Below are 15,541 nucleotides of genomic sequence, written 5' to 3'. Positions count from 1 at the left end.
GCCTTCTCTTCTCCAGGCTGAAGAGCCCCAGCTCTCTCAGCCTGTCCTTCTAGGGGAGGTGCTCCAGCCCTCTGATCATCTCCATTTCCCTCATCTGGACCTGCTCCAACAGCACAGTGTCCTTGTGTTGGGGTCCCCTGAGCTGGACGCAGTACTCCATGTGGGGTCTTACGGGAGCAGCGCGGAGGGGCAGAGTCGCCTCCTCGACTCGCTGGTCACACTTCTCTTGATGAAACCTGGGATATATTTGGCCTTCCAGGCCGCAAGCGTACACTGCCACCTTGTGCTGAATCATCTGAGACCCCCAAATCCTTCTCCTCGGTGCTGCTCTCAAGCCATTCTCCACCCAACCTTTATCTGTGCTTGAGATTTCCCCAACTCAGGGCACTTGTCCTTGTTGAACTTCATGAAGTTGACATGGGCCACCAAGTTTGTCACGTCTGACTTGCCCATGGTGAAACCATTTTGATTACCACCAGCCACCTTGTCTTTATTTTTCCGTGTGGTGCAGTAGGGCCTTCAGTTGGATCTACCCCGCGATCTTACCAAGCACAGAGGTGAGACTGACTGGCCTGTAGTTCCCTGGATCTTCTTTTTTCCCGATCCGGAATAGGGGGGTTATGTTTCCCCTTTTCTGATCAGTGGGAACTTCGCCAGACTGCCATGACCTTTCAAATACGATGCACAGCGGCTTGGCAAGTTCATCCACCAGTTCCCTCAGAACCTGCGGATGGATCCCTTGGACTTGTGCAGCTTCAGATTCTTTCGATGGTCTAGAACCTCATCTTCACTTACAGCACTTACAGATCCACCTTCTCCAAGTTTTACTGTTGCTTTCTGCAGTTTGGGCTCTGGGCCTAGAGCACTTGCCAGTGAGGCCTGAAGCAAAGAAGTCATTGAGCACCTCAGCTCTCTCTGTATTCCTCATGACCAGGCCTCTAGTTGCCTTCCAGAGAGGGCCCACATCCTCGCTTACCTTCTTTTTAATCACTGATATACCTGTTCCCCTTTCTGTCCCCAGCTAGATTTAGTTCTGCCTGGGTTTTAGCTTTCCTAACCTGATCTTTGAGGTTCCCATACTACTTGGAAGAGGAAGTTATCATCAGCACATTCCAGAAACCTCTTTGATTTCTGGTGCAATGCTGTGTTGTCCCTCCCACAGATATCAGGGTGGTTGAAGTCCCCTGTGAGGACCTCATCCTCCATGTCCTTCTTGTAGTGAGGAGCCCAAAACTGAACACAGTACTTGAGATGCGGCCTCACCAGAGCTGAGTACAGAGGGATGATCACCTCTCTGCTCCTGCTGGCCACACTGTTTCTTATACAGGCCAGGATGCCCTTGGCCTTCTTGGCCACCTGGGCACACTGTGGGCTCATGTTGAGCAGAGCATCGACCAACAGCCCCAGGTCCCTTTCCTCTTCACAGTCATCCAGCCATTCTGTCCCAAGCCTGTAACACTGCATGTACCCCCAGCAGAGAACAACTACATCCCCCAGAGGATTGCTTGCTGCTCTGTCACCCTTTATGTTCAGTGCAAAAGATAAAAGCCATCCGTATATCACTTGATCTCCCCTTTCCTTTTTGATCCCAGCAGCACGAGAACTCCCTGGGTTGTCTCACCTCGGCTTTAGAATAAGGACTTCAGTTTTCGGACACACTTTGTAATGTTATTTTTTTAATTTTTTTTATTGGTTTTAATTCTAATTCTGATACTAATTATGATATATTGTACTGTAGTGTGTTATCTTGCATTCTGGTATCATCTTTGGTCAATTAATTAAACAAATTAAAACGAATTAAACAAATTAAAATTAATTAAGCCAATTAAAACTAATTTGTTGCCACTGTTTTGGTTTTTGGCCAATCTCTCTACTTGTTTTCCCCTTTTTTTCCTTTTCCCTTCACTGGGGCCTGGATGCTTCTAGGGACTCTGGAGTTTGTTTTTGGGTCAGAAGCAGTACGAATGCTTCTGGGGAGTTTGGAGTTTGTTGTTGACGCAGAAGTAGTCTGGATGATTCTGGGGAGTTTGGAGCCTTCCCTGCCCAACGCAGGTTTGGGTGACTTCTCAGGCAGCTTCATTGCACGCCCTGTGCTCCATGAGTCTCCCTGAAGGCCACGCTCCATCAAAGCCACATTCCTTCTGCATTGTCCAGACAGAAGATTATAGCATGAAGGAGAGGGGCCAGCTGGTTTATGAAGCATTGTGGGTCTGATTTTCGAACCCGCAATGTAATCCACGGGACCGGGCTGGAACTTGTCCCTGGCCATCTGTAGTCTGTGGATCGATTTCTTCAAATTGGAAATCTCCCGAAGAAGCTCATCCTGGAAGGGAACAGAGGGTTTATGCTTGGTCTTGTCTTAGAGAGTGCTTCCCACCCTAAGTAATGCTGCTTTACGCAGAAGAGGGCAAGCACACTGCTTCAGCCTTGCAATGAGGGCAGAAGAGAACGGCTGCCACAGTGCTCTGCTTGTAAGCAAGCAACTTTCCAGGCTGCCTTCACACCAGCACGCTGTGCTAGCTCAGCTCTGAGCTGAGCTGTCCTTTCCATGCCTCAATGCCTAGACCACCAGCCTGCCCCTCACCTTTTCTGCTTTCCCCATCTCCCTCAGATCCATCAAGTAAAGCCCGTGCCCTCAGTGCCATGCTGCTGACACGTGCCTACCAATACTGGGCTTTGCCTACCTCTTCTCGCCTCTTTGCTTGCTTTTTCTCCAGCTTCAGCCTGGTCAGGTACTGCCTGTACTCGTTGAACTCCTTCAGAGTGCAGACAACCTACAGAAGAGACAATGACAGATGGCTGTAGTGTCAGGCCCCTGCCTGGCAGACTGGAAAGCCCTCCTGAGGAGACCCGTGTTGGTCAGCCCAACAGCCAAACTTACGTCGCCATCCTCGGTGACCAAGCCCCGTTTCTTCAGGTTCCGCAGGTTGTTTTTGCGGTTGTGGAACTCCCGCAGATGCGGGTCATGCAGGCTGTTGTACTCTGTGCACAGATTGCGACTGTACGGATCTCTCAGGTCAAACTGAGGAGAAGGCTGGTGGAGCTGGAAGAGATGTGTTGTAGAGTGTGAATGGGGAAGGAGAGAGCAGCAAAGAGACAGAGACACTTCCAAGCTGCTCACACCCACAGGCTGGCCTCTTGCCTCTTTCCCAAACAGTCATGTCTGGGTTTTCCTAAGTCCTCCAAGAGGGAGAGCAGAGGGTTGCACCCTCCTCCAGGAACGACCCGGTCTCCACATTTCTGTGCCTGATGGATGCCTGGCCCCAGCATCCCAACACATGGGATTGGCATCCCAACACAAGGCCTCCTTGGCATGGCGGCAACCCCAGGAAACAAGAGCCCTTTTTGACGCTTCCTTACTCCTCTCACCTTTTCCCCCAGCTTTCTCCTGGCGAAAAGGAGCTTGGTGCCGGGCTGCACAGGGATTTTAACCCCGAGTGGAAGGTCCAACAGCCAGCTACCTCCTGCTCCAACTTCCTGTCCTCTGGGTCGGAGCTAGAAAGACAAAGACACGCTTGGACACTCAGACACTCCATTCCCCTCTCCAGCCCACCTCCGCTCCCTTTGGCAGCTCCCTCCCCACTTCTGTAACCGATGCTGGGATGTGCAGAGAGGTGCGATTCCCTGCAAGCCTTCTCCAGCACCAGCATGAGGAGAAGTGTCCCTCAGCCTCTGGAGAGCATCTACAGCCCCAGAGCAGCCCTGCATACCCCAGGCTACTGCACTCAGCTCTCTCTTGATGTAGCAGCGCTCACCTTTCCGCTCTTCCCCGCTCTGCTCAGAAATTCATCTGGATTTCGGAATCCAGCACTGCAACAGCACTCCATGGCTCCTGGTAGGAACTCTCTGAGAGCTGCAACCCTCCGCTACCACCTCTCGCTCCAGCAGCAGCGAACTGAGGCCACCCCAGCCGGAGTTCCAGCCTGCAGCTTTATGTCACGCTCACCCACTGTTGCATCACAATGACATGCAATGACATGCGGCAAGCCTGCAGCTGCATGGAGGCCCTTCTGGGTGCACTCGTGGTAAGCTGCTCCAGCTGGCCCTGCTTTGAGCCAAAAAGGCTTGCTGAGTCCTGAGGCCTGCTGTAGGCTTCCTTGGTTTCTATCACAGGTGATGCTGCACGTGGAACAAATACCTTCTCGGGTTGTCCCAGAGCTTGTTTAATAAGTAAATGACACTGAAACAATGTGGGAGAGCTGGCCTGTTTTTCTGTCCTAGAATCTTAGAATGGTTTGTGTTGGAAGGGACCCTTAAGATCACCTCGTTCCAACCTGCTATAGACAGGGACACCTCGCTGTAGACCAGGTTGCTCACAACACATCCAGCCAGGCCTTGAGTGCTTCCAGGGAGAGGAGGGATGCTGAGGAGGTGGAAATAGTGAACGCCTTTTTTGCTTCTGTCTTTAGTGAAAGGGCTCTCCCTCCGGAATCCCAGGCCCTGGAGGTTAATGAGAGAGTGTGGGGAATGGGAGATTTCCCTTTAGTCAGGGAAGAGGTGGTCTGTGAGTGCCTAGGAAACATTAAGGTCCATAAATCCTTGGGACCTGATGGGGTGCATCCACAGGTGCTGAGGGAGCTGCTGGAGGTCGTTGCTGAGCCGCTCTCTGTAATCTATCAGAGGTCTTGGAGAACTGGGGAGGTGCCTGAAGACTGGAGGACGGCCAGTGTCACTCCTGTCTTCAAAATGGCAAGAAGGAGGACCCGGGTAATTATAGGCCAGTCAGCCTCACCTCTGTCCCAGGGAAGGTGATGGAACAGCTTGTGCTGGATGCCATCTCCAGACAACTGGGAGAAAAGGAGGTTATCAGGAGTACTCAGCATGGGTTCACCAAGGGGAGGTCGTGCTCGACCAACCTGTAGGCCTTTTATGAAGATGTCACTAGCTGGGTGGACAGGGGGAGAGTGGTAGATGTAGTCTACCTTGATTTCTGTAAGGCTTTTGATGCTGTCCCCCTTGACATCCTTATAACAAAGCTGAGGAAGTATGGGATAGATGAGTGGACGGTGAAGTGGGTCGAGAATTGGCTGACTGGCCGAGTGCAGAGGGTTGTCGTTGGTGGTGCGGAATCTGGCTGGAGGCCTGTAACTAGCGGCGTCCCCCAGGGGTCTGTGCTGGGTCCGGTCTTGTTCAACATCTTCATCAGCGACCTTGATGAGGGGATAGTGACCACCCTCAGCAAGTTTGCTGATGCCACGAAGTTGGGAGGATTGGCTGACACGCCTGAAGGCTGTGCTGCCATTCAGAGAGACCTGGACAGGCTGGAGAGCTGAGCAGTAAGAAACCAGATGAGGTTTAACAAAAGCAAGTGTAGAGTCTTGCACCTAGGGAGAAATAATTGCATGCACCAGTACAGGCTGGGGGAAGAGCTGCTGGACAGGAGCTCTGCTGAGTGGGACCTGGGCGTCCTGGTGGACGACAGATTGACCATGAGCCAGCAGTGTGCCCTAGTGGCCAAAAAGGCCAATGGCATCCTGGGGTGTATTAAAAAGAGCATGGCCAGCAGGTCGAGGGAGGTGATCCTCCTCCTCTACTCTGCCCCGGTGGGGCCTCCTCTGGAGTACTGTGTCCAGTTCTGGGCTCCCCAGTACAAAAAAAACAGGGATCTCTTGGAAAGAGTCCAGCGGAGGGCCACTAAGATGGTGAAGGGCCTGGAGCATTTCCCCTATGAGGAGAGATTTAGCGAGCTGGGTCTGTTTAGCCTTGAGAAGGGAAGGCTGAGAGGGGATTTGATCCAGGTTTATAAATACCTGAGGTGTGGGTGCCATAGTGGCGTGGCTGGTCTCTTTTCAGTAATGTGTAGGGACAGGACTAGGGGTAATGGGATGAAACTTCAGCATTGGAAGTTCTGCACGAAGATGCGGAAGAACTTCTTTACGGTGAGGGTGACGTAGCACTGGAACAGGCTGCCCAGGGAGGTGGTGGAGTCTCCTTCTGTGGAGATATTCAAGATCCGACTGGACGCCGAGCTGAATATACCAAGGCCAATTGCTATGCCAGGCACATTTATGGCATCAGTGAACAAATAATGCCTTAAAAATTGTAATAGACAGGAGCCATCTATTCTTTTAAAACTAGGTGACCAAAGAAGAACAGTCCCTCTAGAGTCAAGCTGTTAAGAACTAACAGCATCAATCAATATCACATAGATAGATTACTTCCCTGCCCTAAGACCATCTTGTGACCATTTGGTGCTCCTAATTAAGCCCTCTTGATGGCATTTTGTCTGAGCCATGTGACATTTTGTGATAGGAGTTACTGCCAGTGTTCCCTTCACCCTACACCAAAGTAGGAGGTATCCATTCTCAGGGAATCATGCAGGCTTCCTCTGTATCTGATGCTCAGAGACAGCCCCAGAACTTTTTAAATCTTAGCTTAGCTCTCATCCAATAATGTTCATCAAACAGTGCAACTTGTCCTTTGGGGATGCCTTTGTTCTGCATCAACCAGTTCCAACGGAGTCTTCTTGGCTTGTTTTAGATCAGTTTGTCAACAGATAAAGCCAGGGTCTTTGAATTACAAAGTGAAATTGCAGAATGCATGATTCTCAACCAAACAGAACAGGAGGTGGGATGCAGGGTGAATACCTGAGCCAACACCACCTGCAAGCAATCCTTCAATATCTTAGGAATCTCTAGCCATCCCAAATCCAGTGTTGGGCTTGATCTATCATCTCTGCTGAGTTTTTAGCTAGCTGATGGTGAGCATCATGGTGGTGATGGGTGAGCAGTCGGACTAGAGGGTCTTAATCAACCTTAAGGATCCTGTGATCAGAGGAATGTGAATGTGCTGTTAAAGGTCACAAGCGCTGCGCTGCAGCATGAGCATACACAGCGAAAGGCTTTCAGTAGAGCTTCAGTTCATAAATGAGGACTGGGTTATGGAAAATAGGCTCAAGATAGAAACCAGAAAACAGATCTTAACGCCAGGTTCTGTGAATGCAGCCAGCTGAATTTCACAGATATTGAATTTCAATGACAATTTCTTGTGTTATTTTACCCTCCAGCTCCACCCTGAACAGGAACATGTCAGTGACAAGCATTACTCCTCCAGGCTTGACCTGACAGTGCTTTACTTGTACTATGAGCTAATGCCAGGAAGAGCAGGAAAAGAGTTTCATCCACGTGCCTTCTCCTTCCTTAGTAAAACCAGTGTGAAACTGCAGCCACGTCAGGCTGAAGGAGACGTCTCAGATGTCCTGCCTGGATGCAGGAGCTCACGTGTCAGAGGATGTCTGGCACGTCAAGTCTCATGGCAGTGCAGTGCATGACAAACTGCAACAACACTTTCCTGTGGGCTCCTTTGGGCACGAGGCCCAGCGGGTGACACACCTCTGGCTGCAGCTCTTCAGAGCCTCCCAGCAGCCACGTGATGCCCATGGGAGAGACACAGCTGACCCGCACAGCAGATGATTTAGCAGCTAGCTCTGGTTTACAGCAAGAGAAGATACAAGTGGCAATGCTGAATGGTGAAATACTGCGAGTGTGTGGCATAGGTATAAGATTGGTGAGCCTGAGGATGTTCAAAGTCAGGCTGGACAGGGCTCAGAGCACCTGATGGAGCTGCGGTGCCCCTGTTCATTGCCAGGCAGTCCAACTAGCTGACCCTTAAGGGTCTCTTCCCTATCTATGAGATACACGAAAGCTGATTCTGCAGTAACCAAGCTACCAACAGCAGTTGTTTGTCTTACAGCTTGCCAACACAGGTTTTAAAATAACAGCATTGATTACTCATTTGATAGTCACATTACAGTGCAAAGCACATGGAAACGTCCATCAGCTAATTCAGTTAATTCTGGGGGCAGACCTGCCAGTATGAAATATTATGCTAACATGACTGAGAGAAGAAAAGCAAAATTAAGACTAGCTGACAAGCCTTGGCAGGAAGTTCTGCTCTCCATCAATTTAGTCCCATTATTCAGTTCTGTTTAGAGCTTTCTCCATGTCTCTCTGGAGTTTGTTCTTTGAGAAGAAGCAATTAAGTAAGCTCTCCAATGCCAAAGTGCATACACTAGGGCTTTGTTGTTTCTCCATGGATCAACAAGGGTGACAAGCCAGCAGAATATGATGAAGAGCCTCATGCATACTCAGTGTAAAAAAAAAAAAAAGGCAATTGTTGCTGGGAAGAAGGTGCATTTGCATTTGTGTCATCTGCAGAGGGTACTGCAGAAATGGAAAGTCTTCCACTGGAGAAAACAAAGGGCTCTCATTTATTGCAATCAAGGCCCAGCGTGTGGATCTCAGAGATCAGACCTACACCCTGCAGCAAAACAGAGACCTGCGTGGGAAAGTTAAGTTTCTCTCTACATCTGTGCAAGAAAAAGCCCACCATGGAATGACAGCTAAGTAAACATCCCTGTGACTCTTCACAGGTCTCTTCTACATTTGGGATCACTGCTACAAAAAGAGCTGTTTACATCATCTCTCGTGGCCACCCTGGGAGAAGAACAGGAAGACTGGGATGCTCTTTTTCCTATCTTTCCCTTGATTTCCTCTATATCTTAGGGACGAATCACAGGACAGAACACAGAAATCAAATGGCTCTACAAAGCAGATTGGCCAGTTCAAGTCAAAACAGCCACTGAAAACACCCCAGATGCTGTCTGACAACAGCTGGACTGTCGGGGAGTCAGGTGAATGCAGTCTGCTGGCCCTGGGCAGGAAGAGGACAGCCCAGACTGTCACATACCTTTCACTGAAAGCTGATAGAGCATTTTATCCCCCTCACAGATGCACTGATAACTTGCAGCATCATCCATGGAGACGCTGTGAATTTTCAGGGTGTGTTTCTTCCCCACAATGTGCAGTTCCTATTTTTCACTGGCCTTGAGCTCCTTCCCATCCTTCATCCACTCCACAGTAGCACCTGTGTCTGAAAGCTCAGCCTGCAGTTTGGCTTCCTCACGCAGCCGAGCGGAGATCTTTTCTACATCTTTGCTCTTATTGGTAAATCTCACTGCAGCACCTGTCAGGAGCAAAGGCCTCGTTATTTCAATTGATATCAGGCTAACGTGGTCAATGTTTGCTGCAAGATCTCTGAAAAAGTATCACCTTCTGTTCCTGCACTCATCATTGTGTCAGTGCTGAGCAATTCAAGATATTTCATTTGGTCTTCTTGCCGGATTTACTAAGTAAAAAACAACCAAACATCTCCTGCTACTGATTAAGAATGCTCTAAACATGCTTCTGCGGAGGTTTCCACCCAATGACAAACAGCTCCTCCCATAATGAATCTTTATTTGTTTTATTTTGTCATGCAAAGCTGATTGATAGAGATATTATTGGAATGATTGCTCCCCTACTTCTAAACTATTCCAGTGCAATCAGAAAGGCTGTCTGAACCTGGAGCTGAAAGTACTGCTCTATGGTGATGCAGTGGTAAACCTGGTGACTGAAGGCACTGACCAGTAGCTGTGAACTGCAGACATTCATCAGCTGGCATGGAGCAATCTGGTTCAGATACCAAGCAGCTGGGTAGATTGGCTTACCCTACACTCAGTGCTATCATGTTTAGGTCATTACCAGGACTCACGTCAGTCCATGGGATGCAATTTCAGGTATTTGGTACAGTCAGTGAATGCCTGCAGCCCCAGTTCTAATCATCAGATCACAGCAACTATGCCTTGACTGTAAGAGGAAAGGAGAAGGATCAAAGCAAATACCTCTCACTCTCATCTTGGTGCTGACATCAACATTTTTGGCAACAAATTTCACTTCTGCTCCATCATCGTTCTTGGTGACGTTCTTTATGATTAGGCTGTGAGTAGTTTGGGTTCTCTTGATGATGCAGGTCTCGCTTTCCTGTAAGACTTTACCACTGAGGTACCAAGTGCCGCGACACGTTGTTGTAAGGTCAATAGTAAACATGGCATCCCCTCCAGGTACAGCTTCACCAGTTGTTAGGGGGGATTTCACAGCCAGGACTGGGTCTGAGGAAGAACATGCATGTCTTAATGCTCTTTAGATGCAAGTCTGGTATCTCATTTAGAGATGGAAGATTAAATCATAGGTACATTTCTACTTCTCCCTTTGCATGAGTGCTGGAAGAAGCACTTCTGTGCTTAAGATCTGTTACAGAAAGTTCTGCCTCTTGCACATGTGAGATATCAAAAGATAAGGATATTCATGTCTCTGTCACAGAAACATAACTCGTATCACTTTAGTGGTAGCTGGAGGTTGATAGGAGATAGGAGAACTAGGAATAAAGGAAAGCCTTTGGTGTGTTAATGCACTACTATCCTTAAAGTCAAAGGAAACACCATTAGGGAACCAACACAGCTGCTCAGCACACACTGACCCATTTCCATTGGGGTTTTTGTGCTTACCAAGGTGCACGCTCCCTGGGAATTCCAGAGACGGGCTCTGTCCATGTGCATTGACTGCAGACACTCGGAACTGATCATCAGCCTCTTCAGACAGATTGCTCACCGTGAACTCTGGGACGGGGACATGAGACTCGTGGCACCTCACCCAGGTGAAGCCAGTTAGTTTCTTGCATTCCACGACATAGCCATTGATTGGAATGGGGCAGTGCATCTTCGGAGGGGACCATGCCAGCGTCACTGAGGTTTCTGTTTTATTTTTCTCTACGGGGTCAGTTGGGGGCTGGGTGGGAGGTTTTCTGGGAGCTGAACAGAAATAAATACAGAAATATTAGCAGAAGGTCATGTAGGCTGAAAAAGACCTTCAAGATCAGCAGACTCAACATTCAGCATGACCTACTGAGTCCCACCATTAACTACTGTGGTACCTGAGGACATACATGACAAGCTTATTCCTGCAGGTATTTGCATAGTGAATATATTCACCCTCTGGTTGCAGAGGTTAAAATCCCATCGGACTTTTTCACTGTGTGCAGCCACTGATACAGGCAGGAGGCTGGGAATTACCTGATGGGCTCTAGTTACAGACTACTGACACAGTAAAGGATTGATTTCATTTCATTTTGGCCATCAGAAAGTTTGGTGTCTGGTTTAAGTCACCCATCTGGACTCCAATTATAATCATATGGAGAACAGCACATTCAGGAGAACTCATCTCATCTTAATAAACCTGAATGAAATCACAGAATCATAGGATCACGGGAAGGCTTGGGTTGGAGGAAACCTTCAAGATCATTCAGTTCTAAACACCCTGCCATGGGCTGGCTGCCCACTAACCAGCTCAGGCTGCCCATCACCCACCCAACCTCGCCTTCAAAACCAAGGACAGGCACCCACAGCTTCTCTGGGCAGCCTGAAATGGAAGCAATGAGCCACATGTTGAAGATACTCAAATATTCATGACTGTAGAGAGAGCCAAATACTCCATACATATTGCCTGCCTGGTAAATGGTATTAAAATGCCAACAACAGACTCATCCAGCTGATTGAAAATGGTGTGAACATGGCATACAGGATTCTTCCAGCAGCTAGTTAGATCTGCAAAGAGTAAAAATAGGAAATCTCAATGCGATACAATTTTCCCTCATAACATAAATAGACACATAACTGTTTTGGGGTGCACTATTACCAGCCTGTCAGTTGCTGTTGGTCAGTGCTAGATGCCAAATGTCCCACTAACATAGCATGAAGCCGAAAGCTAGACGCTGGAATCGGATCTCCTGACCTTACCATCAGAAACTGAGATGTCATATTTTGCTCAGAGGTGCCTGCTTGTAGGAGGGACAGCTTCTGAGCTTTTTCTGCTCCAGGAACCAGCTCGAGCTTCAGGATTTAAACAGCAGTCAGAAATTAAACTGAGCTTTGTCACCTCCATCAAATAGAAGGAGTGGTTGGGTGGTACAGCTTTCCAAATAACTTAGAAACTGTCACAACAATCAGATGCCTACCTTTTCTTTTTGAACTTGTTAATACATAGAGCTTAATAGCATCAGAATGCCCCAAGCACTTCAGATAACACGACAGCTGTAAACCCTTCTTTAAGGATTCCTTTGTTTAACCACTGAGTAACTGTAATTCAGTGGTGCTGGTGGGAGAAGGGAAGTCCTAATCTTCCCAGATGGAGAGTAGAGTTGATGTTCACATGCAGACTGGTGCTGCAGCACAGCTAGAAACCACACATTTGGGACACACAGCACCAAGAAAATCATGTGAATAGTTTCATAAAATCAGGCAGCTTCACCCAAATTTCATGGCAGGTCCATTATTCTTCCTATTTTCAGGAAGAAATGTTTTCCCTTATTCTTGTAGTTTTATTTTCTTTTCCTTTCCAGCAAGCAGCTTTGTAGCTTACAAATTGTTTTCTAATCACCTCCTGGTGTGGACAAATCACACAGGTTTGACTCCATGTTTTACATAGTTAGCATTTTATATTTGTTCCAGTATGGAACTGTACAGTCATAGAATGGCCTGGGTTGAAAAGGATCTCAAAGATCACAGAATCACAGAGAATCACAGAATCCTTCTGCAAAAGAAAACACAAAAGCTACAGGGACTTGGAACTACTTTGTATATCGAGATCAGAAGGAACTGAGAAGTTATCAAGTACAAAGAACTTACTTTTCCAGATTGCCTTTTCCAGACTGCTGTTCCAGCAGTGACAACAAGCGCAGGCAGCCCGGAGGACATGGCAGACATCGATGATCGGCTGGCATGGATCAGCGAGGATGAGTTTGGGCACAGCACAGCTGGCAAGGGATGCTGGGGTGGCTGCAGCAAGACATGAGCTCCTCCAGCCTGAAGATATCCATCACCAGAAGAAAAAGGACAGGGTGAAAGTAAGGAAGACGCGCAGACGAGAAGAGCAGAAAGGGAGATGAGGAGGGAACTTGGTGCGGTGGCAATTCTGGGGGAGAAATTGTACTCTGATAATGTTACACTCTGAAATTCAGTGTTGCAATTTGGAGGAAGGAATTATTGGGGTGGGAATCTGGGGGGCCGTTGTAATACCAGAAGAATTTTACAGAGCAGCAGCCATGCATCAAGAGAAGGGCTTCACAGAGCAGCAGCTGTGGAGGGAGAAACAGCATGAGAACCAAGGACACCTCTAGGAAAAGAATGAGTAGCTCGGGGCTTTCAACGGGGGTTTTAGGGTTGTTATTGCAATAGCTTTCCTTCAATTAGTGTGTGTGGTTTTTAAATGCCCTCGTCTGTCTGCTATAAAAGCATGGCTTTTCGGGCAGTCGATGGACGCAGCCATATTTAACCATACTGCTGTCTGGCTGTTTGTCCTAGCGGGCTGACCTTTTGCCTTCAGGTTCGCCAACTACTGTCTCAGGAACCAGAGTTATTAGGCATTATCCAGGTTATCTTGTGCTTCTACTATGTTAATAGATTGGATGTGAATCCAATGGGGTCTGATGTTACAAATGGTGCTGGAATCTGCGGCAATAATCATTGAATGTATTAGTAATGCTCGGTTATGATGCTATTACCTCTCTTATATCCAACTAATTTGGATTTTTCAAATATGACCACGCATCACTTGAGAGGAAGGCGCACGCTCATAGAACTGAATGGGGGAGTTGATTTCATTTTCCAAGCAGGTGTTCCACTTGGGCTCTGTATCACGCACTGGCCACGTGGATATGGAGTACAACTGGAAGAAATCCCTCAGACCCTGAATGCAGGAGAGAATGTGTGGTGGGTGAGAGAGGAAAGGTGCACTTTGAAGCAGGGGATGCCCTGCTGGCACTGCCTGCCGCATCCACCACCAACACGGTTTGCTCTTTATCCTGCTCCACAGCTGCTGCTCTGTCAAGTCCTTCTCTTGATCCATGGCTGCTGCCATTCTTCTTGGATTACAACAGGGGGCTGGGAGGTTTTTTTGCACAGGGAGGGAAGTCGACTGGGGGTGGGAATTTGAGGGGGTGGGATCAGAAAGGATTGTTAGGATGGGAAATGGTTGGGAATACTGTCATTTCTTGACTGTTTGCTACGTTCAATGATTACATGTCTTTGCCATATTTCTGCCTGCCTGCGGCCGTTCCTTCAGTTACAAAGCCCACCTCCCCAGGCCCCCGGGCCCACCTTCAGGGCAATGTGAAAGGGCAGCAGAAAGGGCAGTGTCCCAGATCTGCCACCACCATTGGACCCATCCCTCCCCTCCTCAGTCAGTTCTGCGTGGGAATGGAGGGATGAGAAAGGGGGATGGACGGGAATTCTGGGAGAGCTGAGTGGCTCAGCCTGGAGTGGAGGAGGCTCACTGCCATCCCAGACACAGCCATCAGTCCCCAGGTGCAGAGAGGACTGAGCCAGGCTGCACCCTGCAGCACCCAGCAGCAGGATCCCAGTCTGAGGCCTGCCTAGGTCGTGTGGCTGCGCTGCAGGCTGAGCTATGGAGAAAGCCCCACTTGGAGATTTCTTCGCTCCCTGAATGTTCCCCCCTTTCTCCATCTTGCTCTGCTCCATCCCCAGCCGCAGCCCGGCGTCCCCGACATGTTGCTGTGCTTGCAGAGCTGGACTTGGCCCTTGACCTGTACAGGCCCCTGTCCCCACCTGTCGGATATCCACCTTGCCTTCTCACCCCTCTCTCTAGATCCAGTTCATGCCCCATCTATCTCACCTCCATGTCCCACCTACGTCCTCTCTACGTCTTTTGGTCTCCCCCAAACCACCCTCACGGTGCCTTACCTCCTGGCAGGCTCAGGGAAGGAGCACCCGGTGCCCTGAGCCCACAGGCCCAGCCCTGCACAGCACTGCACACAGCACTGTCATGGCGGCGCCCGGTGCTGCCGCACAGCATCCTGGGAGTGGTAGTTCCTGCGGGGCCTGCAGCTCCCAGCAGGCCCTGCAGCTCCCAGCAGGCCCGGGCGAGGGCAGAGGGGAGCAGTGCTGTCAGCCGGGAGCTCGCCCAGAGAGCCCGATGTTCGGAGCACTTCACACCAGGAACTTTGGACTCGGCTGCTTCTGTCCACAACGTCCCTGAGCTGCTCAGGAAGCACAACTGTCTCACCCTCTGAGAGCTGGGCTGTGCAAAGGAGGCTGCAGTTGCAGGCTCAGCTCTGCCCTGTTCCAGCAATGCACTTCCTTACAACTGGAGCACTGTCACACTTGCTTCTTGCTTCAACGGAGCAATCGCCCACCGCTTTGCACACCTCTGTGCTCGTGCAAATGGCCACCACCCCATCCCTGCACACACACACACACACACACACACACGTACCACCCCATCCCTGCACACACACACACACATACGTACCACCCCATCCCTGCACACACACACACACACACACACACGTACCACCCCATCCCTGCACACACACACACACACACACACACACACATACATACCACCCCATCCCTGCACACACACACACACACACACACACACACACACAGACCACCTCATCCTTGCACACCCTCCCACATGCATGCACAAATCTCTGCAGTGCATGGACACACCTGTGCACACCCACGTGTGTGCAGCCCCAGCACTGCCCACAGCTCCGTGCACACTCATTTGTGCATAAAGAGGAACGTCTCAGTGGAAGCGTGGCTGTTCCTCCCCTCTGACGGGGCTGGTGTGGGACAGAAGAGGAAAGCAGAATGCGGCCACATTTTCCTCGTGGCTCCTAGTTCCTGTCTTACCGTGGGAAACAA

General features: G+C 49.4%; 1 protein-coding gene across 1 annotated transcript; it reads right to left on the bottom strand.

Annotated features, from left to right (window-relative positions):
- Positions 1-2,758: 2,758 nt before the first annotated feature.
- LOC146754960 (fibrous sheath-interacting protein 2-like) lies at positions 2,759-4,090 on the bottom strand. The gene is made up of 3 exons (XM_085526503.1): positions 3,756-4,090; positions 3,370-3,495; positions 2,759-3,043 (listed from the first exon to the last, which is right to left on the bottom strand). Exons 1-3 carry the CDS (start codon positions 3,825-3,827, stop codon positions 2,759-2,761), a joined length of 483 nt encoding a protein of 160 aa, XP_085382629.1. The 5' UTR covers positions 3,828-4,090.
- Between the last annotated feature and the right edge of the window lie 11,451 nt (positions 4,091-15,541).

Source organism: Coturnix japonica, chromosome 37 (assembly GCF_054131305.1).
Source record: "Coturnix japonica strain WE chromosome 37, WE-NBRP24, whole genome shotgun sequence".
NCBI classification, from domain to species: domain Eukaryota; kingdom Metazoa; phylum Chordata; class Aves; order Galliformes; family Phasianidae; genus Coturnix; species Coturnix japonica.
Note: the sequence above shows the minus strand (reverse complement) of the source record. Positions and strands in the feature narration are given on the sequence as shown.